Source organism: Pipistrellus hanaki (assembly GCF_964339955.1).
Source record: "Pipistrellus hanaki genome assembly, chromosome: 1".
NCBI classification, from domain to species: domain Eukaryota; kingdom Metazoa; phylum Chordata; class Mammalia; order Chiroptera; family Vespertilionidae; genus Pipistrellus; species Pipistrellus hanaki.
Genome location: NC_140503.1, coordinates 60,165,017 through 60,189,514, shown reverse-complemented (window position 1 = coordinate 60,189,514; position 24,498 = coordinate 60,165,017). Strand labels below are relative to the sequence as shown.

General features: G+C 46.4%; 2 protein-coding genes across 8 annotated transcripts in view; one reads left to right on the top strand and one right to left on the bottom strand.

Moving 5' to 3' along the window:
• Positions 1–1,370, top strand: part of TUBGCP4 (tubulin gamma complex component 4) — a 34,322-nt gene extending 32,952 nt beyond the window's left edge. Inside the window, exon 18 of the mRNA XM_084903229.1 lies at positions 351–1,370. Within this exon, the coding sequence (XP_084759355.1) occupies positions 351–363 (13 nt within the window). The 3' untranslated portion in view covers positions 364–1,370. The remainder of the gene's footprint in view (positions 1–350) is intronic.
• Positions 1,371–2,071: 701 nt separating this feature from the next.
• TP53BP1 (tumor protein p53 binding protein 1) overlaps positions 2,072–24,498 on the bottom strand; it is a 100,894-nt gene continuing 78,467 nt past the window's right edge. For 5 of the 7 annotated variants that reach the window (XM_084902679.1, XM_084902682.1, XM_084902683.1 and 2 more), the window contains 11 exons: positions 21,450–21,602; positions 14,464–14,735; positions 13,686–13,835; positions 12,958–13,388; positions 10,207–10,398; positions 9,599–9,814; positions 8,190–8,405; positions 4,822–4,916; positions 3,971–4,170; positions 2,790–2,935; positions 2,072–2,414 (listed from right to left, as the gene is read on the bottom strand). In XM_084902679.1, the coding sequence (XP_084758805.1) occupies positions 2,227–2,414; positions 2,790–2,935; positions 3,971–4,170; positions 4,822–4,916; positions 8,190–8,405; positions 9,599–9,814; positions 10,207–10,398; positions 12,958–13,388; positions 13,686–13,835; positions 14,464–14,735; positions 21,450–21,602 (2,259 nt within the window). In that variant the 3' untranslated portion in view covers positions 2,072–2,226. The remainder of the gene's footprint in view (positions 2,415–2,789; positions 2,936–3,970; positions 4,171–4,821; positions 4,917–8,189; positions 8,406–9,598; positions 9,815–10,206; positions 10,399–12,957; positions 13,389–13,685; positions 13,836–14,463; positions 14,736–21,449; positions 21,603–24,498) is intronic. The other 2 variants (XM_084902684.1, XM_084902685.1) reach the window with 1 other exon arrangement.

The following is a 24,498-nucleotide window of genomic DNA, read 5'->3' as shown; positions in this document are numbered from 1 at the left end:
AACAGCACGGACTCAGTTCCAGTGCTGGCATTAACTAGCCATGCAGCTTCCATGTCAGTGCAAGCAGAGAATTGCCCCTGCTAACTCTAAACTTCTTAAGTCTAATACTGAGATGCAGTAGTTGTTGGCCTCTCAGGTCTGCCCCATTTTAAAAAGCACTTTATTCTCCTCTCTATCTCTGAAATGTCAAACACATTTTCCTAAGCGATTTTAGCAGGAGTCAGAGAAACTGTGAGTTTTCAGATGATATTATCTAAATCACAAGTTGCCTTGATTCATATTTCTGTGAAGAAAATCTTAGCAAAGCATGTTTGATGAGGTGTGTTTTTTTCTTTCTCCTTTTTTTCTAGTTTCGGGATGTGAACATTTCTATTTCACAAACTAAAATAACAAATCTATCCCCATTGCGTTCCGCCTTTAACAGAAGACTCAAAGCCAATATTCCATTCTCTAGCCACTCACCGAACACCTGCAAACTAGTGAGATGGCTCCACCTTTCGCCCTAGAAGCGATTACAGAACATTCCTGGGTACAGATCCTTCCCTGTTCCCATGTGGAAGGTCTGCCCCCCTTTAGGGGAGTTCTGAACTTGCCCACCAAGGAGGACATGTGGCATCAACTCTGCTGACCGTGCAAGATCCACTCCATTGAGGACACCTGTCAGATAAGTTCATTTATTGAGCACCTACTATGAGCCTAGGTACTGTTCAAGCTGCAAGAAATACAAGCAGTAATCACAGATGAGAAAGGGAAATATTTTGTGGCCAGTGTGAAAAAGAGGTTATATTATAAATAGGTCAGCTGCTGGATGTTACCACCGAGCAAGGAAGGCACCAGGGACGCTAGGCTGCCCCTCCCGCCCAGATCCTTTTTCCGCCTCCAGAAATGGACACTGAGAATGTTCCATCCTGAAGGATTTTCAAAACTGAACCTGAAGAATTTTACCAATCATTTCCAATTATTTCAAACTGGTAAAAGGACAAATCTAGCTATTGACAATGTATTTAAAGTATTGTTTAACAAAGAAAAAAGTTCCTTAAAAAAAATGAGGTCAAATTGTTAGATTGCACATACTGAACATTAGAATTATCCCATTTTAGGATCCCAACCATCACTAGTAACCACTAATATTTATATCAGTGTGAATGAAAATGAATATTAATCGAATAATTTCCTTTAAACGAAAAAGAATTCAATATTCTGGCTTCAGTTTGTGACCACTCAATCTGGTCCTCATCTCTTCATCTACCACATACTGTACCACCCTTACTCCCTGCAGTCAGCTAAAGACGACCTCTTCCACTGCTGCCCCCGAGCAGGGCTAACCAACATCGCCTGCGCCCGTTTTTATAAATAAAGCTTTACTGTTACCCAGCCACTCTTCATTCATTTACCCAGCGTCTGTGGTTGCTTTCATGCGGTCATGGCAAAGGTGAGTAGCTGTGATACATGAAATGGCCCACAAAACCTAAAATGTTTACTATTTGGCAGGAAAAATACTTTTGACCCGTTTTACAGATCGAAGATATCAACAGGGATGATGCTACGGGCAGGGAAGGAACAACTTCCAGCATCTGTGAGGAGAGTAATGAAGTTAGTGCCTGTGACTAGTACCTGTAGTGTTTCCAGGTGCTGTCACTGTTTCTCGTGTTTATCCCTATAGAAAGCCACTGCTCGTTCACAGCAACTGGTCCTCTTGCCTGTTAGCTCTGAGGACACAGAACCCACAGGTCAGTGTAGTGATTTCCACACTATGAAGACAGGTTTTTAACTGCCAGGAAACACGGACTATGCTGAATTTCACTCGACTTTTGGCACAGCTATTAACCTGGGCCTACGGTAAAATTTATTTTTTTAGATATATTGAATTTTAGATATCCCAGGATTACCTTTTGACAGTGAGGCCACAGAACACTTTAAAAGTCACTCCTTGCTATTCTCCTTGCCTGGCTGTCCTCCTACCGTGAACAAGCCTATTGAAAACCACAGAGAAGGTACCGTTTGTCTTACTGCTGCTTCTGAGATTTAGCTCAAAGAAGTGGATGAAGAAATCCCAGTTACTACAACCAAAGAGATTCAACATTTATTTTATCATAAAAGTCCAGCAAATAAAACTATATACAAGATCCATGCAGAGAGTCCAATTACACACAAGACACATTTAAAACCTTGTTAAAACACAGTCTCCACAACAGCAAGGAATAAAACCGATAAGACCAAGTATCCTTAGTGAGAAACATAATCGTGTTGGTATTTTGGATGCTGCTTGAATCCAATTTTCTCCCCAACAATGAGGCACTGGATCACCCACTCCTGTGACACCACCGGCAGCTGCAATGCTTCAGCACACTTCAGCACCGAGGCCGGGCACGAGGGGTCCGTCACCACCACGTCAAACACCCCTAAAGCAATGTCTGCGGGAAGCAGGGAAGGTGAACAAGGAAAGGAGACTCGATTTAACCTTCCATTAAAAAGCCAGATGTGCCTTCTAGCCAGCACATCCCACTCTGCCCAAGCTAAACCCTTTATGTCAAACAGCATGCTACCGATCACCACCCCCAAACGCGGACTTTACAGAAATGTTTAGCAAATGAACCACTGGACACCAAGCGAAGCGTAAACAGCCCAGTGCTTCCCTCATGTTGGCTCTCACCTTGAAGGCGGTACTTTTCCTCTCTTAGATTAACCCTTTCCGTGTTTATCATCAGGACTGAGACAGACCACGGGCTAATTGCTCTGGGTCTAAGGACACCCCTGGAGCAGTAACCCCACACATTCTTCCCAGGTACCTTTGTTGTGGGCACTTGAATGGTGCTGCTTCACAGAGGCTGCCCCCCCGGTCATGAGGATCTCGGACCAGAGCTCCAGGAAGTTCTGCTGTTGGTCTGAAACCAGGAGGACCTTCAGGTTCTGGAAGGGGTTTTCCCGGGGTTGCCTATGAAGGAGGCAGAGACACGGCACCTTGGAATTGGAAGGAACCTTCGCATGACAGACAGTATCAACAGCAGCCCTTCTACGAAGGGACTGGGGCACATCTGGATGCTTTGGAAACCCCTGCATTTGGGCACCACACTCCTTCCCTCTCTGTGAACGATGTGTATTCTCTGGGACTGTGGTCTTCTAATCCACCCCTTCCATTTCCATGGCTGTCCTGGGCCCGAGAATAAGCCAAACCATACTCCTAAGCCTACTTCTTTTCTTTCTACTTCTTTTCTTTATTTCTTTTTTCTTTTAATTTTATTGATTTTCAGAAAGGAAGGGAGGAGAGAGAAAGAGAAACATCAATGATGAAACAAAGTCATTAATTGGCTGCCTCCTGCACTCCCCCTACTGGGGAATGAGCACGCAACCTGGGCATGTGCCCTGGACCAGAATCAAACCCAGGACCCTTCAGTTTGCAGGCCAATGCTCTATCCTCTGAGCCAAACTAGCTAAGACCTAAGCCTACATTTTTAAATGCCTTACTTAAAACTTAGTCCCCTAACCTTATAGGTTGAGAATACTGAACTGATATGGAAATGCTCGGACATTTTCTTTTCTTTTAAAAAAAATATATATTTTATTGATATTTTACCGAGAGGAGGAAGGGAGAGAGATAGAGAGCTAGAAACGTCGATGAGAGAGACACATCGACCAGCTGCCTCTTGCACACCCCCTACTGCGGATGTGCCCGCAACCAATGTACATGCCCTTGACCGGAATTGAACCTGGGACCCTTCAGTCCGCAGACCGATGCTCTACCACTGAGCCAAACTGGTTTCGGCTGCTCGCACATTTTCAAATGGTCCCTAACTACTATACCCTAAGGAAGTAAACTAGGTGAACTGCTTAAGTAATCTCAAACATATTCAAAGTCTGTAACTTATCATGTGATCATTCCAGTTTCTAGAAATATTTACTCTCTAGATTCTTGTCCTCCCGAAGCTGCTGTCTTCTTTTCCACATTTTAGGTGGACCCTTAAATACTCACCAATCCAGAATTTTCTGCTCCTCAAGGCTGTACCCAGCTGGCAGCAGATAATTGCGGTAATTCTGGAGCTGGTTGGCATGGCAACTGTCATGGACCCAGACATGAGACACACAAGGAATCCCACTGGCAAGGCACAGAAAGTACTTCCGGGTTCGGCAATGCTGATCCGCTATTAGGAGACACTGGTAAGCCGTGTTACACTGGAAGAAAAGGAGCAGAACTGATGGGTTTGGAGATGTCTGTGCAACGCCCCCCAACAGTCCATGTCACGGAGAACAGATCCAAACACCCAGACACAGCTGCCCTTGAACAACAAGGGTTTGAGTGGCCTGGGCCCACGTACAGATTTGTTCAATTGACCCACGCAGTTCAAACCTGTGCTGTTGGGATCCAGGGTGAGGCCTTGCCTGGTTACACGTAGGTTTTCCACTGTGTGGCAGGTCAGCCCCCTGTATCCCTTATTGTTCAAGAACCCAAATGATGACTGAGCCTGTCCTCCTGCCCAAGACCTCCTCACTGAAAGGCCCAAGTGGCCCTCCTCGCCTCCTGCAGCTTTCTGGGGGCCTAAATCCTGAAGGACAACCGAACTCCGTGCATCCAGCATTTTAGGCAAAGAATCAAACATTGTAACAAGGATTTCTATTAAACACAAATTTTAATCTGCTTTGTCCCAGCAGATTAACCCAAGACACTAACTTCTCTTCCTCGGACACAGTAAAAACTCTATTTCATACAACCACCTTTGGCCGTTCCCCGTTCCTGAAATCTCCGGGTACTTCCCTCTGGGGCCTCCCTCAGCACAGCGGTGGCTCCATCACTGCGCCCGGAAGCTTCACAAAGAAACTCCTCACCTGGGCTTCATTGAAGTCTTCGAGGATATAGCCAGCTCCGGCTCGAAGCTGGGATTCTGTGTACTGCTTGTTGAAAGGAGGGATTTCTAAAAATTCTATATAAAAAAAGAAAGACAATCAAGATAACAATTACTAGTAGTTGGTTTATTTGCTACTTTATGCCTGCTTCTTACTGCCCCCTCTGCCTCCCCAGCTATGTCCAGACACTAGATCCCAAAGACGCTCAAGGGCTTCCCTGGGGCTCAGGAAGATCTGTCCTGAGGCCACAAAGTGCTGCCAAGGGACAGCAGGAGGGGCAGGGAAGATGAGAACGGAGGTAGGTCCCAGGCCTGCAAACACCAAGCATTTCTGCACTAAGACTGAGTCATCAGTCTGCTCGTGGGGATGGACACAATCACTTCCCACAGGATCGATTCCGGTGAGGAACTTCACCCTCAGGAAGCTCTTCCTCACGTCCACCCCATGTCTCCTTCAAACTGAGCCCACTGCCTCTAATTCTGCCTTCTGTGGAGAGTAAGCGACTAGCACTTTTCAAATTCTCCCCTCAGCTGCTTTTTTACCCCTTGTACATTAAAACACTGATAAACCAGAATGCTCAAACTGGGGTTTTTAAAATTTAACAGATTAAGTGAAGATTAGCTGAAAATCCTGTTCAACCTATTTTTTTTTAACTATCTACCTTTGATGATCTTGAAGTACCTCAGGACACTGAACATCAATGTCTGCTCTACAGTCTTGAGGGTGAAGAAGGAGTTATGAGAGATGAGGCTGAAGCTGTAATGACCCTAGGCGATTAGAAATCGCTTCTTTTGACCAAATATCTAATTTGAGCTTGTTTCCTTGTCATCTGCTCCTCTCATATATAAATAACACATTAAAAAAAAAAAAAAAGACATTTGAAATTTTAGTTAATTAGGGGTTCTGTGAAATTAAGTGCCAACATACTTATCACAAATAAAAACCCAACCAAATGCAGAAAGTTCAACGCCAGGACCTTCCCCTCCCCAGCAGACCTGCAGCGGCGGCTCCCGGCCCTCGGGTGCCGCCCGCCTGCCGGGGCTCCCCCGGCCATGCTGCTGCCCCAACTCCGGCCTCTGCACCTTGCGTAGGTCTGACTGGCCAGCCTATTCACTTTTATTGCTCTGTTCTTGATGCAGCATTCTCCACATTTTTCTCAAAACAAAAGCAAACTGGATGTTCCAAAAGGAGGACCGTATCCTTTGCCCCATCTGAATGTATCATGTCCCAGTTTTCAGTGCCAACCACTCCAGTGCTGAGTCCCTGCCGAGGTCCTTTACTTTTCTCAAGACAATGTCTTATGTCTGCTTACTCCGGCACTGTTTCTAGCCTTGACCTATTTAATTACCACTTGTATTTCCTTGCATTTGTGTGATCAAATATTACCTAGGACTAGGCAGTCCATTTTTCTGTTTCTGAATTCGTTTGGATTTAAGTGACCCTATCCAACCAGAGGCTAAAATGAATAGGTTTTTAATCCCCTCATTTAAATCAAGGACAAGGATACTAAATAAAACCAACTCCAGAGTCACTCCCTGTGGCTGATGGGTCCCCAATGGTATGCCACCTACCAAGACAGGATTCAATGTTCTTAAATATTTAATAAATGTCAAGTTAAATTCAAATGTTTTACTGAGCTCCTGGCATCAAAGAGATTCCCATTTATCTGCAAAACATATCACATAGTTTCTTGAAAGCTACAGAGGGTTGTTTTAGTGCAAGTGTCTGTAGGCTTCTTGAGATTGAGGAACCTCTAAACATTCTGTTATGCCAAAAAGATCTAGGATTTTGGTACAGTTGGGAGAATGTCCAGGGAGAAAGACCAACATAGAGCAGACATTTTCACCATGACCACGATTTCCATGAGATCCCTAAAAAACTGTCCAAATTCATCCTCATTTACACGAGGCCTCCCTCTCCTCACTCATGGTTACAGGGTGGGATTAAAACATTTGCTGTGCCAGCAAGAGCGAATAGAATTGGACAGTCTGCAATTCATACCAAAACTAGCTTTCTGAGCCATGATAATCCAACAAACAACACATCTACAAAACTGCCTGTGAGTCCTGGTCCAGGAAGGGCTGAGGAGTGAGTTGGAGAATAAAGACGAGTCCAGTAATAGTGTGAAAGCAAAAGAAAGCAAGACCACAAACACGTGATGCCATGGCAAACCTCTTTCCAGAATCCTCAAGGGACTCCGAATGGCTTAGATCAAAGTAAAACCGCCTTCTTGGCTAGGAAAGTCCTCACACACCTTATCTCCATGGTACCTACCTGACTCCTGTCTGAGACGAGGCCTGGTGTACACTTAACCTTCAAACTCCACACCCTGCAGCCTCTCCCCTGACGACTCTGGCTAAGCACCTCCCAGGGAGCATGAACCTTACCTGCAGCTCCCTGACCACCCTCCCACGTCCCCCGCAGAGCCCCACGCGCTGCAGCTGCCAAGGGCCGGCTGGCTGGTGAGGAATGAGGCACCACACCTGAAAGGCCAGCGTCACCTGCAGCGGTGCTCGTGTCACCGGCTCCCTGACGTGGTGCCCTTCTGTAAGACTCAGCATCAGCCAGGACGTGAACCTTGTAAAAAACATCATTCCACCTGGACCCTGAGGCTTCACAGTACATTTGGATACTGCCGCCAATTATTTTACTAAGTGTGTATACATTTGTATCTGTTCATTCCCTCTCCTAGATCACACCCAGACAGCTGAAATAACTCTACCTCTCCCCTCTGAAACCTTCACTCAAACCCTAAGTAACAGACAACACAGAAATCCGATGTATAGATTTAGTTTAGGGTTGGAGAGAGGTAGAGGAGTTGAAAGGCCTAGAAGCAGTTTCTCTGAAATCCCCCAGGGCCCTGGGCACCCCATGGCTCCAGGCTTACCCAGACCTCAAGAGAATGAACCCGTCCTCTACCCCCCCCACCCCCCCCCCACCCCCAAATGCGGGCTTTCTCTGGCAGTTGCCCCAGAACACAGATGGGGTTGAGAAACCTGTCCTGAGACTGTAATAGGTAAAATGAACACTGGGTTCTAGTCCCAAATCTGCCATTACCGTGGACAGAAAGCAGCTATTTAATCTCCAAGCTTGTTTCCTCATCTGTAAAACAAATGAAAAGATCTATCTCCCATTCGCCTACCAGGAATTGTTGTGAGAAACCACTTGCTAAGAAGAATTTTGTGGAAATAGTCTGTAAACCAAGAATCGGGGTTACATTAATTTTTCCTGACCGAGACCCCAGCTGCCAGCTGTCCTGCCCGCGCTGCAGAGGGCTGGGACCTCCAGGCACAGAGAGGGGAGACGAAGGCCGTGCACGTGGCCCAGCCCCGGGTCTCCCTGGGCCTTACCTTCCTCTTCCTCGCTGCTTCCGGAAGGACCATCGGGCAGCTTGGAGCGACTGGCCAGCTTGTCGCTGGTGGTGGCCATGGTGAGGAGAAAGGCGTAGCCCAGGAACAAGGTCTTGTTGAGAGGCAGAGGCCCCCGGTGCTCGTCCAGGGCGGAGGGCTCCCCGAGGTTGTCTCCGCTCTCACAGGGGCTCACGAACTCCCCTGCCCCCACGGCTCCTGAGAGACAGAGGCGGGGTTACCGATGGACACACCACGGCCAGGGCGTGACAGACGGGCAGGCAACGTCCCGATGGACTTTTCACAAAGACCACTCATTCCTTGGCCCACAACCTAGAGCAAACTTACTTATATATTTTACAACCAAAACGGTGCATAGAGTACTTGGCAGTAAATGTGTTTTTACACGTTGATGGAGCCACATCAAACAGCCTGCTTCAACTGTGCCAGTTTCCAACACCCGGGGAGGGAGTGACCAGCGGTCCAGGACCCCGGACACCGTGCTCGAGTGCACCCAGTGAATCCTCGAGAAGAAACGAGTACCTGACTCGGAGGCTGAACCGTAGGCTCATGAGGGGGCTAAGATGACAGACGGGTCATGCCTCCCTAAAATAAAACCAGCGGAAGGGAACAGGGTGACACAGCACGCAGGAGTCAGCTGGCCTGCGTCTGGGTTCTGGTGACCTTGGGAGACTTTTCTGTGCCTCAGATTCTCTAACTGGAAGGTGAACTCCAGCACCTGTCGCTCACAGGGATGCTGGGAGGTAATGTGTATGAAGCACGAGTCCACGCTCCACAGGCCCTGAGCTCGGCAGAGGAGATGACACAGGAAACGCACAGGAAAAGGGGAGCCCGGCTGCCGGACAGTGGCCCCAGCAGCGTCCTCCTCCGCCGGACTGGCTCCCTCCGGGCAGGCGCTGAGCCGGCCCTCTGCCTCCCACAGCCCACAGGGGGCCTCACGGCAGAGACTCGGTCAATAAAAAGTGGGTTGAACTCTAATAATAAGAAGCGGAAGGACGGAAAGGGGTTGTCTGAGGGAGAGCAGGGAGAGGGAGATGCAGGCCTGAGGCCTGGAGGTGCGAAGGAAGGCGTTTCCAGAGGAGAAGATGGTGCCGGGGGAGGGAGAGATCAGATCGAAGACTGATTTCCACCTTTTTGAACAGCTGGGATTTCACGTATTTTGAATCTGCTTAAAACTCAGTGTTTCTCCTTTCCCTCCGAGAACCTACAGAGAAGTCAACTAAGGTTTCCGATGGAGACTGCCTCTCTCCACCCCCTGCACTCTGCTGGGAAACGGGAGCGGGGAGGGAGCTGTCGGAGCCAGGAGGCAGGAAGAGGAGCCGGTGCCCCCAAGCCCCGTCTCCCACAGCGGACGGCACTGGGCCGGGTCTGGGGGAGGCGGGGAGCCTCACCGGGTTTCACAGTGGCAGACTTCCGGCCTCTCTTGGCAGGGGACCGTTCCTCTTCGGACGGGATGAGTTTCCTTTTGCCGGAGACGGCTCCGGTGGCGGCGCGCGGGCTCTCCGCGGCCTTCCGGGTGGGGGTCGTGCTGCTGCCGCCGGAGGCCGTGTGGGTGGCGGGCGAGCTGACGTTGCTGCGCCGTTTCCGCTTCCCTTCCACCAGATTGTCTGTGACGGGAGAGCCGGGGCGGTCAGCTTCTCTCTCCAAGCCCCGAACTCCAACCAGATGGGCAGGCCTGACCTAGATACCCCGGACCTTCCACCCCCTCCCACGGCACAGGCCTCTCACGGCCTCCGTACTTCCTGCTCCCGTCTCTGCCGTGCGTGCGTGCGTGCGTGCGTGCGTGCGTGCGTGTGTGTGTGTGTGTGTGTGTGTGTGTGTGTGTTCGTTCCCCAACAGACCTGGGGAGCCAGCACAATCTGAGGACTGACCGTTCGGTCCTGGGACGGAAATAAAGACAAGCTCGCGCCATCCCCTCAGCCACAGGGCACAGGAAGCCGTGGAGATGCTGAGTGCTCCAGAAGCCGCCCTCCCACACAGGACCAGAGGCACCGCTCACCGAGGCTGATGTCTGCCGCCTTGGTGAGGGGCGTCACCGCCTCGTACGGGCCGAGGCCGTACTGCTCCCGCAGCCTGTTTCCTTGCTCCAAGGACAGGATGACAGCCATCCGCTTGTACCACTTCCTCTGGCCCTCTTTCTCGATGCTGTAGTACAGCTCCCCGGACTCCTTCCGGTGCCCCTTCACCACGCCTGGAGAGAACACAGAGAAGCTGGCTGCTGCTCAGGCTGCCCGGCGCCGCGCACAAAGGCTCTGCTCTGCAGATCGGGCCAAGTGTGGAGTCAGGTGATCCCGCAGTGGGCTGAAGTCCCGCTCTAACAAACCCCAGGCGTCAATCTCAAACCCCACCGCTCAGGGTACACGCAGCTAGGACCCTGACATCGGACGTGGGAGTCTCTCAGCAGAAGGAACCCTGGTGAGTGAGGCTTGTTTAGTTGGAGCATCGTCCCAAGCACCAAAGGGTGGTGGGTTCAATTCCCGGTCAGGGCACATGCAGGGGGCAACAGATTGATGGTTCTCTCTCACATTATTGTTTCTCTCTCCCCCTCTCCCTTCTTCTCTCTCTCTAATGGAAAAGCATGTCCTCAGGTGAGGATAAATAAATCTTCCTAAAGCCCACCTTCATGGGCTGTAGGTGGTTCAATGGTTCTTGCAATGAAATGGCCTGTGGTTTCTTAATTATCACATTATAGCCTACTAATCCTTGGCTTCTTTCAAGGCTGAGTAATAATTCTTAAGCTATAGGTAAACGATGACATTCTAAGAGAGAGCATGTGTCTGTGTGTTTATGTCTGTATAGCAAAATCAAAATAAAGATAAAACAAAGGATAAAAATAAATCCTGCCTAATCTTACTTCCCTATTATCTACGGTCCTGCTCTTGCTCTGATTCAGAACTTAAAGGTAAGGCCTTTAGGTTAGTTAGAAAAGCACAATGTGGGATATAAAGGAAACGGGGCTAGAATTGAGGGGACCTGCACTCAGGCCCAATTCTGCTACCACTAAGTGTGCAATCTTTGGCAAGATCCATTTCCAATCCTATGAAAAAGATAATACACCTTCCCCTCTATCAAGCAATAAATAACTTATACATACACACACATAATGCATATATAAAACCAGGGAATTAATATAAAGTTTTTCATTCCCACAAACAGAAAGATCCCTTTGTTCTCTTCGTTAGCCTATGCTTGAATGAATGCCTAAAGGAAACCCAGACCCTGAGCCCCCAAGGAAAACGACACAGAGGAGAACACAGGCCCGTTCTCTCGCTCTGTGCGCCACAGAATCTCTCTCTCCTGCCCGTTCCTCTCCTGGCTTAGATCTCCATCACCACATAAATCACCAAGATTCCCTCAAAAGCAAAAAGAAGCCCAAGGCCAACCATCTACCTCACGCCAACAAAGAGCTAGACCCAGAAGCAGAGCAGTGCTGACACCAACAGCCTCTGTAATGGGACACAGGTCCCCACCCTTGATGCCGTAATTCACTCAGACACAAATGTGGGGTCCAAGAGTGGTTTTACACTGAAAGAAGAACAACTGCATCTGACACAAACCACAGGTCACAGGTCAAAAAGACCTCAACCCCTGCTACAAACGGAGGCCACCAGAGCTAAGTGTCAGCCAGAACCCGACGGTGAAGTGGCCCATTTCACACTGAAGTACAGGGGCAAACACCGACTACTCAGGAGTGCCAACCACAGAGTCTGGAGAGATTTCAATTGGGAGGCATTTTTGCCTCTTATATCCTAATTCAGGTTCCAAAAAAATCCCTAGAAAGGATGATTTCAAATGACAAACTCCATACAACATGTATCTCCAACTCAGTTCACAGAAAAGAGGTAATATATTCAAAGAACTGGCACAGGAAACTCATAACAAATATAAATCTCTCCCTATCACCAGTACAGGGACTGGCCACTTGAAAATAAAAAGGCACATTGTCCAAACCAGAAAGCAAGTGGTGGGTGTGCAGGTGGTGGGTGTGCAGGCACTAAAAACTCCTTCTTCAGCAAAGGTACCGCAATGTGTTTGCCACACCCGCCTACTGGGTTCCCGCGGGGCAGGCAGTGAGTTTAAAGGAAAGAACGGAGGGTGGAAAGGGAGAAGCACTAACTTCCCTGCAAACACCACCTGATCCCAGAGCTGCAGGGCGAGGCACCATGAACGGCCCGCGGAGGTCACGCACCCACCGCCCCGGGTGATGTGGTGAAAAGGGAAATGCACCTCTGCAGCACTCTTTTTAAAAACCCAAACTCCCATCTAATCAGGAAAAAACATAAGACAAACCCAAACCCGAATAGCCTACAAAATACCTGACCAGAACTCCTCAAAACTGTCAAGGTCATAAAAACCACGAGGCGATCAAAGGACCCGATGCAATGGGGTGGCCACCCTGGCCTGGTCCCTCAAACAGAGAGGGACATGGGAAAGCTGGCAAAATCCAAAGGAAGTCTGGAATTCAGTTAATAGTAATAAGCCAAGGTTGGCTCTTAGTTTTGACAAATGCTAGCTTAAGAGAAAGTTGAGAAAGTGGGTGAGAAATATATGGGAACTCTACTATCAGTACCCTGTACTTTGCAAATTTTCTGTAGATACAGAATTATTCCAAAATAACATCTTTATTCAAAAATAAGCAACAGAGATCACCAAAACAGCCAATGGTGCAACGAACCAGTGTTGCAAGACCGGAATTTCTGACGGGAGGGCCGGCCCGGAGCGGGACGCTCACAGATGCTCCCTCCGTTACCTGCACTGAAATACTCGTCCTCCGAGAGCGCCGTCACCTCCGTGTCCAGCGGGATGGGGTCGCACAGCAGAATGTCTTTGCCCAACACGTCGCACTCGTACCCGTCATCGAAGAGCAGCTTGTACTTCCCAGCTCCCACATCTTGTGTGATTTTCCCAGAGTAAAAATAGCCATTGGATGACCACTTGGCGACAACGCGGAGGCCTACGAAGCTGTTGCCCGGAGAGGAGGCGTCGACGCCGTCGGACGGACCGGCCGAGGCCTGGAAGGGGATCTCCGGAGAGTCGCTGCGGCGCGGAGCGCCAGCACCCGTGTCCGCGCGCTTGGCGGGGTCTGGCACCCGGGGCGTGATCCGGGTGAAGGACTTGTCCTCTGGCGACATGCTGGGCGAGATGTCCTCTATGCCCAGGGGGCCGGGCACCGCTGTTTCTCTAATAGGAAACGAGAGATAGGAGAAGGCAGTGAGGATGAGAAGAGAGAACACGTATCTAGCACTCTTCCCGCTCCTTTGTCCATGGGTCTCTTCAGCCCATTCTTTGGTAACCCCGTCACAGGCAGAAGCCTGCTCTCTCAGCGGCCTCACTCTGATCCCTGCCCGCTCCCCAGTCAGTGTGGGCCCCTCTTCTCCCTCCTGGCACCCCACACACTCTCTAATCCCCTCTCTTCTCTCCTCGCCCTTTTTTTCTAGACAAGTCATAGACGGAGTGCGTCTCACACTACCCGGGTACCTGGTTCCAGTGGTCCGAGAAGGCGGGCGGCCCCTTCGCCCGCGCCCACGCGGCGTGCCTGGAGCCTTCCCTCCCTGTCTGATGCCAAGGCCTGCATCACCATCCTCCTCACACACTGGCGCCCCTGTCTGACTGACCCCTTTTCTAGGACTAGAGAATGAAGACAGGTTAGTCTGATGGCACCTGCTCCTGAAGCCTCTCCCCACAGCTCCCCTCGGCCCTCACACTACACGGCGGGCCAGCAGGTGCCGGGCCTCCGGGCAGCAGGAAGCTGGTGCACACCCACCACCAAGTGCCAGCTGGGGAGCGGGAACGCGGGTAACAAGTAAAGGACATGCTCCTCTACCACGTCTGTTCCCCTGACAAAGCTTCCTGCTGCTGCCCTCAAAAACAGCACCGTGTCTGCCCTGCCTTCCCTTCTGCTTCCGGCTCTGGACCTCTGCCCAGGGTCACAAAAAGCGAGGGGATGTGTCAGGTTGGGCCACTACCCCAACCTTTCTGTATTCCCAATCAAAACACTTGTAGGCTGCAGGAAACGGGGGTGGCAGGAGCATATGCCAGCATAGTCTAAGTCCCATCACCTGGTTTTCCACCTTTTCTAAGGAAGTCTACCTCCCAGGCCAACCCCGAGTAGGACAGGAACACGAGAGGAGAAAAGGCGCCCATTTATCCTAGGTGGAGGATGGGGTTTTCCCATTGCTCCCCTTTTCCTGTGATATTTAAAATGCCAGCAACCCTGCCCCTGCTGTGGCTCTCTCTCTGGGGACCCTGTCTGCACCTCGGTTTTCCTGGGCCTCCTCGGGAGCTGGGCAAGGCAAAATCTGCGGGTTCTGTCCCGCTGGTTTTCCCTTTGAGAGGTCCGGCTCCTCGCCCTGAGCTGCCACTGCTGTGAATGGCTGAGAGGCTCGTCCCACTGGAGGTGCGGAGGAAGCTGGACGCCTTGGAGGAAAAGGAGCTGATATCCCCCAGGTCCCCTGAGGAGCCCCCAGTCTTTGAAGGGGAAATTTCAGATTCACACTCCCGACACTCTACAACTGGCTCTTCAGTCTCCTGCAAGGAAGAAACGGATACAAAAGCTAAAAGAGACCACAATAACATAATGCTAATGTGATGGATGGAAAATCCTACAGATGGCAAGAAATTTCAATTCAGAAAGATGGAAATCAGGAATAATGGAAATGCTCTTGCTTAGAAGAGTGGTTACATATAACTGTTAAAAACCACTGAACTGAATAAGACCTACAAATTCTACAGAGAATACATTATAGCATAATAAAAAATACAACAAATAAAGGTGGTATAAGACTGGGAAGAGAGAGACCTCTATCCTGAACTGTTATCTTTTTACTGGACAAATTCACAACCTTTGGCTACCAAGAAACAGCAATGCTTCTTTCCCCGAGGACAGAGGCGAGTCCCTGTCAGAAAGGCAGGTAAGGAAGGAGGTAGGTGGTCAGAGAAGGAAAATTAGTGGTTGGGAGCCATTCTGGTACTGGATTAGCAGTGGGGTAGCATTACCTGTTTCTTTGGCATTAGGTATTTTATATTACCTTTCAATAAGTGATCAAGGAAATTTAAAAATTAGAGGCTAAAAACTGTATTACTATTTTTTTAAAAATATATTTCTTTATTGATTTCAGGGAGGAAGGGTGAAGGAGAGAAAGAGATAGAAACATCAATGATGAGAGAGAATCACTGATCAGCTGCCTCCTGCACACCCCCTACTGGGGATTGAGCCCGAACCCCAGGCATGTGCCTTAGCCTGAATTGAACCTGGGACCCTTCAGTCCACAGGCTGACGCTTTATCCACTGAGCCAAGCCGGCTAGGGCTGTATTACTATTTTAAAAATTAAGATAAAAATATAATAAAAATATATGAGTTTTCAGTAACTCTAGAGGACAGGAATGTCAAAATGACTATCTCACATGCCTACTTTGATGGAGCCCAGTGTAAGCAGCCTTCCAAGGCTAATTCCCAGGCTCATGGGAGGAGGTTCTATAACCAGTCATCCATGTCCCTGTGGTACAGGACTGAGAAATTACTGACAGGAGCTGCACATCTGCCTTTCTGCTCTAGTGCATTATTGTACTAACTGTCAAAAAACAGCCCTAGTCTGTTTGGCTCAGTGGATAGAGTGTCAGCCTGTGAACCAAAGAGTCCCAGGTTTGATTCTGGTCAAGGGCATGTACCTCTGTTGCAGGCTCCTCCCGAAGGCCCTGGTCAAGACTCATGCAGTAGGCAACCAATCAATGTGTTTCTCTCAAATTGTTATTTCTGTCTTTCCCTCTCTTTCCATTTCCTCTTTAAAAATCAATGTAAAAATATCCTCGGATAAGGATTAAAATGTGTATGTGTGTGCGCGCACGTGTGTGTATAATACACTCTTCCCTCAGAAAGCTTGCAATCTTTCTGGGAGACAGTATGAACAAACATTTAAATAATGCTATGATATGACTAAATAAATATTTGGACCCTTCCCTTCTTGAAAATATGTCCTCCTTTAGAATTTTAAGTCATTTTCTCTTCCTTTCATTCTACCCCTTTGGCTACTTTGATTTGTTTGTATTTGGGTTCTTCCTTAGTTTATTCCTTTAAAATTGGTATCTCCCAAGACTCTTTTCCCACCTTCCATCTCTCCCTGGCTAGTCTTACCAGACCCATACCTGACTATCCACAACTCAATGATCACTCAGCTCCAAACTCTCAGATGCAAACGCCTACTAAGCTCATCCCCAAGGACATCTGAAATTTAACCTATCCAACACCCAAATCTGTCCATTTCCTGCCTCGATGAGTGAGCCCTGGCTATCCCCAGTGACCTGACATTCTCTGCAGCTCTCTCCGGCAGAGGCTGATTTTTCTCAACCAAACCTCAATTCAAGGGTTTGGAGATGAGAGGCCGCTTTACTCCTCTTTGCCACTCACAGACCATTTCTCTTTCCCGCCCCTCTCTCCTACCAAGCCACTATTTGTCATTCTGTTAAACTTCCCTCCCCCTTTCCCTTGTTACTCACCAACACCCTCCAATCACTTCTTCTCAGGTATGGACACCTCAACTCCTGGTACACAGCCTCCCTTCCTTCCCCACCTCTACTTCTGCTATCATTCTCTGACTTACATCCATCAAATGACCCCGCCAGCAACTCCCAAGTGTCCTGTTCTAATTACCACCATTAACTGTTTCTTCTACTCTACATCGTCCATCTGTTAGTAGGGTCAGTAACAAACTGCACCATTTTGATTGAAATCTCAATCAAAAACATGCCTTCAATCACCATTTCCTATCATCCAACTTGACTGCTCTAGCTGGGTCCGGTCAGCATCATCTGCCAAGGTCGTTTGACTGAGACAGCTGTTGTGAACCCAGAATGTAAATTAATTTCTTCTCCTAGTCATGACAAATTGTAGGGAAAAGGTCTGCACAGAAGGCTGGGACTCCAGGTGTGTTTCAGTTAGAGAGCAGCTCAAAAAGCAGTAGCCAGATATGCCTGCCTTTGCAACTGTCCAGCAATCAAAGTTATTGCTTTTATATGATTTAGGGCCCAGGCTCCAAGTTGTCCTGCTATGATGTTTTCGATGTATTTGCTTACTTGTTTTCCTGTATATCTCTCCTACTATATAGAGGCACTAAGCCTCTAATGAATAACAATGGTATCTTTGCTCACTGAGCCTTCTATACAGATGCCCTTTCCCCTTAGCTCCCAGTATATAATAACAGTTAATGGTGGTAATTAGAACAGGACACTTGGGAGTTGCTGGCGGGGTCGTTTGATGGATGTAAGTCACAGAGGCCACGGAAGACAAAGATCAGAACTACCTTCTTCCCGAGACATATCCCCCAAATCTAGCATAGTACCTTCTATAGAAGAAGCCCTTAGTAAATATTTATTGAAATAGATCTTCTCTTTCAAACTGTGTCCTATTTATATTCTCTATCTCAGTATATGGTAAAAAGCCCAGACATTTAATATGATTCTAATATGATTTCTTCCCTCTCCTTCAATCCCCACATTCAGGAATTCCCAGTCTATGTATTTTTTGTATCTACTCATACCCTTACTGCCACTGTCCTAACGTGACATTCATTACCTCCTGTCTGACTATGCCTCTAAACTCAATGCACTACAATCCATTTACACTGTTGCCAATCTAACTTACCCAACATGCATTTTTAAAAATATATTTTATTGATTTTTCACAGAGAAGAAGAGAGAGGAATAGAGAGAAACATCGATGAGAGAATCATCGATCAGCTGCCTCTTGCACACCCCCTACTGGGGATGTGCCTGCAACCAAGGTACATGCCCTTGACCTGAATCAAATCTGGGACCTTTCAGTCCGAAGGCTGACGCTCTATCCACTGAGCCAAACCGGTTTCGGCCCCAACATGCATTTTATTGTATATAACAAAAGCCTAATATGCTAACTTGTCTGGTCATCCATTCAACCAATCAAAGCGTCATATGCAAATGATATGCCAAGACCATTCAACCACTCAATGTGACATGCACTGACCACCAGGGGGCAAATAGTTGACCAGTCGACCAGTTTCTATGATGTGCATTGACCACCGGGGGCAGACAGTCGACTGGTCAGCCAGTAGCTATAACGTGCACCGACCACCAGGGGGCAGAATTCTGACCTGTAGGTTAGCTTGCTGATGGGGTCTGGCCAATCAGGACTAAGAAAAATGGGCCGGACACACCCTGGAGCCCTCCTGCAGTCCCTCCCTGGCTGGCCAAGCTCCCATGTCCCTCCCGAGCCCTGATTGTGTATTGGTGGGGTCCCTGGGCTTTGCCTGCTCCCTCCTGCAATCCAGGACCCCTCGGGGGATGTCGGAAGCTGGTTTCAGTCTAATCCGGTAGGCAACACCAAGGACCCCACTAATGCATGAATTCGTGCACTGGGCCTCTAATTAATAACAATGGTATCTTTGCTCATTGAGCCTTCTATTCAGATGCCCTTTCCCCTTAGCTCCCAGTATATAAAACTTTCAGTGTCCAACTCTAATCTAAGTATATCACTCTTTTCCTCCAAATTCTCTAATGGCTCTCCATCACAAAGAAGATAAAATCTAAATTCCTTTCTATGATACACGGAGTCCTTATGCTCGGGCCCTTACCAACCTCAACAACATCCTCTCTCAGTATTCACTTTCCTACTGTTCTTGTCATACTGAGCTTCTAAAAATTCATTAATCATGCCATGCCACCTACATATTTACCTAACTTTTCCTTCTGCCTGCACTGTCCTTCTCCTCCAACCCTCAATGTTATTTGCCACACTCTTGAGCACTACATATTCATTTAGGCCAGTGGACTCCATCCCTATTCCTCACACAGCTTTCCACTCCTCCACTACAGCAGCCAACGAGTTCTGGGTTCGTTGCATGTGAAGTGTAAACTCCTAGAGAACAGGGACACTGTCCTTTTATCTTCATACTCTCAGTGCCTACCATAGTTCTAGGATCTTAGTAAAAAGAACCTGCTGGTAAATAAATGAATAAAATCTTTAAAATATGATAAACAAGGGCTATAAGAGATGAAGGAAGGAAAGTTCCCAGAATCCTCTGACCTCAACCTGTCCACCTTCACACCACTACACATCTTTGTGCTGCACACCAATTAGACTGTTCACACCTGTGTTTTCTCTACTTTCTGCTTCTCTGCCTTTGCTCATCAAGCCTTGTATAAGAATGCCCTTCCTTTATCTTCCAATATCCTAAGCCTTTAGTATACAACTCAAAAACCTTTGGCCATCATCCAGACAGCTTTTATGAAAATTTCCCTTCTTCCTTTCGGAATACATCACTTTCAGTCTTAAAAGCCAGCATAATAACCAAGCTGGTGTGGCTCAGTGCTTGAGCATTGATCTATGAACTAGGACAGTGGTCGGCAAACTGATTAGTCAACAGAGCCAATTATCAAAGGTACAATGATTGAAATTTCTTTTGAGAGACAAATTTTTTAAACTTAAACTTCTTCTAATGTCACTACTTCAAAATAAACTCGCCCAGGCTGTGGTATTTTGTGGAAGAGCCACACTCAAGGAGCCAAAGAGCCGCAGTTTGCTGACCACAGAAGTAGGAGGTCATGATTTGATCCCCAGTCAGGGCATATGCTGGGGTTGCAGGATCAATCCCCAATATGGGCGTGCAGGAAGCAGCCAATCAATGATTTTCTCTCATCATTGATGTTTCTCACTCTCTCTCTCTCTTTTTTTTCTCTCTCTCTCTCTTTCCCTCTCTGAAATCAATAAAAATATATATATTTTAAAAGGCAGCATAGTGCAGTGCTTAGGAAGGTGGGCTCTAGAACTAGACTGTCTGGATTAAATTCCAGTTCCTTTATTAGCTATGTAGCCTTAAGCAATTTAACTCGCTGCCCCTCAGCTTCTTCATCTGCAAAATGGGAATAACAATAGCTATGTCATCGCTAACTGAGGATTAAATACATTAAATCATTTAAAGTCCTTAGACTAGTGCCTGGCATATAGTTAGTGCTCTTTAAATGTTAGTCATTACCATTCTTTTATTTAATTATGGCAATGTTTTCCATAGGGGTACGATAAATATTACATTAAGAAATATTTATGACATGGAACTCTATTTTCCCCTCAGAGTATCTGGGAGGCCTGCTGTTTCCAGAAATATACTCCACAAAGCACCATATAACCGATTAAGTAATACATGTAACACCTGATATAGCACCTAGCACAGAGTTCATCGTAACTGCAACAGTTATAAAACCTTTACATGAAAGCAAATTACTTTTCTATAAAGCTCTAAGTTCATAATTTTTACAAAATAGTAATAACATTGAAAAACAGTATGCAAACATAAAATTGAAGATGAATCAACATTTTAAAAGAAATATTTCTGGGATTATTATTATTTGGAATACAATAAATAAAGAATGTAAGACAATTTCTCAAATTAATGTCAAATGCTTTCTGACATGAGAGCCACAATGGCCCATTAATAAGCAATAGCAATAATATATTTTATTTAATAAAACCATATACCATAGTTTAATTCTCCGAGTATAGCTTCCTCTATAACTAGCTGGCAGAATTAAACAAAAGTGCCTGAGTGAAGGAAGAAAATAGCTGTGCCTCTTATCAATGAAATAAAATGGTTCCCAAATACTAACATATAAACCAAGAAAGGTGCCAGTTATAAAATCTGACTAATCTCAGTATTAGTTGTAAACAAAGTCAGCACATAACACTGTCCAATATAATAATCAATAAATGCTAATATTATGCTGACACTGGGAGTGAGTCCATAAAGGTACATGGCTTACCAACAGTTCCATAACCACATTTGATGAAGACCAGGAAAGGACACATGAATAAATATGAAACATGTGAGAAAGCAATGATAAACTTTGAGAAAACATATGCAGCCTAGCAGGAAATCCTAAATTTCATTAGTTTCCAAAGATTAAAAATAATACATGAAATCTTTATATTTATTTATAACAGAGATTTATCCATCTATTCTTTATAAAAACGGAAAACATGATGGGACTGATTAAATAACCAGCCAAAGGTCAACAGCAAACCCATGGTTGGAAAAGACAGAATTCAGGACTCTTAGTTTCTGAGCTGGTTCTTACATATTTCTATTTAAAAAGTGGAGGGTAACAAAGTGTTTTAGTAGCTAGATGCTCGGGAAAGGGGCTTGGGGATGTGGCATGAAGTGAAAGAGCAATTTTTCTATTGAAAGAAATTTGCCACATAGACCCACAGTATATAGTACCTCAGTAACTTTTCTTTCTACTTCTGTTCCATCCACATAATACACATCTGTGATGACACGAGTGACAAGCGTGCGAACCTCGTGGATTGTCCTCATGTGCCGATGCACGACATGGCCACGCGGAGGCTGAGGCATATCGAACTCTTCCTCGCCCTGTGGAGGCAAATGCAGAAGACAAACATGGGTCTCACTGCAAACTGGCAGAGCGGCAAGTCAACTTCTTCAAGATGAACACTCTGCAGAGGTTCCATGAACCTGGTGGACAAAGTTTTCCAGCTGCTTTGTTTTGCACTAACCTAGAGATAAAAACAGGGATGGACCACCTTTACAGCCAGAGGCTAGGAGAATCTGTATCAGTGTCACCAAAAATGACCTCTTCCTGTCTAAATCAAAATCATAACATCTAGCACTTATACTTAAGATATTTAAGTAAAACTTTGATCACCTAAAAATACATTGATTTTAAATTTTGATCTTTCTGATTTTGATGCTGACTTTTACAAGTTTATACTTGAAAACAGCTCTGTAGTTAAAGGCATTCTTTAGGACTTTACGTAAACCAGATTGGCATCTGTTGATCTCAGTGCAGTCTTTTTTACCAGCATTAGTAAATAAAACTATAGTTGAGTTATACCTGGAACAAGACACACTGATTTATCCTAGAATTAAATATAAAATATTGAACCTATTCCAAATAATATATTATAACTAAAGAGCTGAACTAGTGTCCAGAAACAGAAAATATCAGCAAATTAGGATTTTGCATCTAGATCAGTAGTCGCCAACCTTTTGGACCTAACAGCAGTTGGCAACCGCTGATCTAGTCATACCATCCTATATAATAAAAGACTAATATGCAAATTGACTGAACAGCAGAATAACTGGTTGCTTTGATGCACATTGACCACCAGAGGGCAGACGCTCATTGCAGGAGCTGGCTCCTGGTGGTCAGTGTGCTCCCACAGGGGGAGCACTGCTCAGCCAGAATCCAGGCTCATGGCTGGTGAGCGCAGTGGCGGTGGTGGGACATCCCCCAAGGGCTCCTGGGCAGCCAGAAGGCCCAGGCTGGGCTGGGGCACACCCATCCCCCACCCCCGAGTGCATGAATTCCATGCACCAGGCCTCTAGTAAATAATAGTTAAATAGTTTAAGACCTACATTTTTAAGACAATGTTACATACATGTTTTCTCATAACACCTGTATCACATTTATCCACATTCACATCCTCCCCTGTATCCACTGGGTCTGTAATTCTGAAGAGGAAATGCACACTTTCTCTCTCCCCTTACTTTCCCTGTAGTAGACTGATTGTACTTTCAGTAGTCAGAACAAATACCCAAGTCTTTACAAAGAATTATATGTACCACTGCAATAATGGTGATTCAGGGTGTTTCATGACAATGTGGTGATAATTTACCTACAACTTTCAATAATTTGCCTGAATAATTCCTACTCCAACCCTATCTTAGAGGTAAAATATGTACTAAAATGAGCTATGTAAATTATGTGAATAAATAAAAATGAAATTAAAAGCATGGAATGTTACTCAGCCAATTCCTTAAATACTTCTATACATACAACTCTGGTTAGTGAATGGTCGGAGCATTGCTCTGTCACACTTCAATCGCCAGCGGCCCCTGCATTAAACCATGACAGCCTGGACCTCTTGCTGGGCACATACAGTCAGGCCTGGATCACAGGGTCTGAAAGGTCTCGGTGCTTTACATTCCCTGAACTGTGGCCAAGAAGCCTCCTGTAACTCTTCCATTACCAACTCCCAGACAAATGACCACTACACGAGAGACACTTACATGTCTGATAGAATAAGAAAGGAAAGAAGGGAAAGGGGCAGATAAAAGGAGAGCTATGCTTATTCTTTCTTTAAATAGTCTTCTGAAAAGTGATCTCTGTAAAGATAAAATAACTTGCCCTAGCCAGTTTGGATCAGTAGATGGAGCGTCGGCCTGAGGACTGAAGGGTCCTAGGTTCGATTCCGGTCAAGGGCACATGCCTGGGTTGCAGGCTTGATCCCCAGTGTGGGGCGTGCAGGAGGCAGTTGATCAATGATTCTCTCTCATCAGTGATGTTCCTTTTTTTAAAAGTATATTTTATTGATTTTTTTTTTTTTTTTTTTTACAGAGAGGAAGGGAGAGGAAGAATTTGAAATATCGATGAGAAGCATTAGTCCACAGGCCAACTGATCTATCCACTGAGCCAACTGATCTATCCACTGAGCCCAACTGGCCAGGGCATTATTGATGTTTTTATCTCTCCCTCTGCCTCTCCCTTTCTCTTTGAAATACTAAATAAAAATACATTTAAAAAAAAAAAAAAGAATAAAATAACTTGAGAATTTTGTCATTACTAAGATAAAAATGAAAATAAAACCATACTTTCCCTTCATAGAAATCTTGGCTCCAGACCCACTTGAAAATTTAAAGAATGTCAAAGGTAGCTGCCTATACTATTCTCTACGCACTGGCCTGAGTCCTACCCAGACTACAGGGAGTTACAAAGCTCTGACACCTGGAAAACCTCTTTTCTATTCACATTGTTGTGTTAACATCACCATGAACTTGTTCATCTTTCCTAAATGAAACTCTACCCATTCACCTCTTATCGTGTTTTTTTTAGCATCTTTTTTTCTTAGCATAAGCAACCAGCTCTTAACTGTTACATCACTCTGCATGACACAGGAGTATTCTACTCAAGGATCAGCAGGCTTGTGGTGGTGACAGCAGCAGCCAACAATGAAAGAGCGCTTACTGTGTGCCAGGCCCAGCACTTGGGGCTTTGCGTGCCTTATCTCATTTAATCCTCACAACATGCAGATGAGGTGATCTGATTCCACAGCGTGGGCCTTAACCACACTGACTCATTGGCTCCTCTCATCATGATGAGCTAGGGAGGAGAAGGGATTGCTGCCCCATCTTAGAGAATAGAATATGAGGAAGAAGAGGAAAATATAAAACAGTGGCTTCCACATGATTGCTATCTTTAACTTTTTATAAAAGCAGAGAAACCAAAATTATGCAACAGAATGCAAAC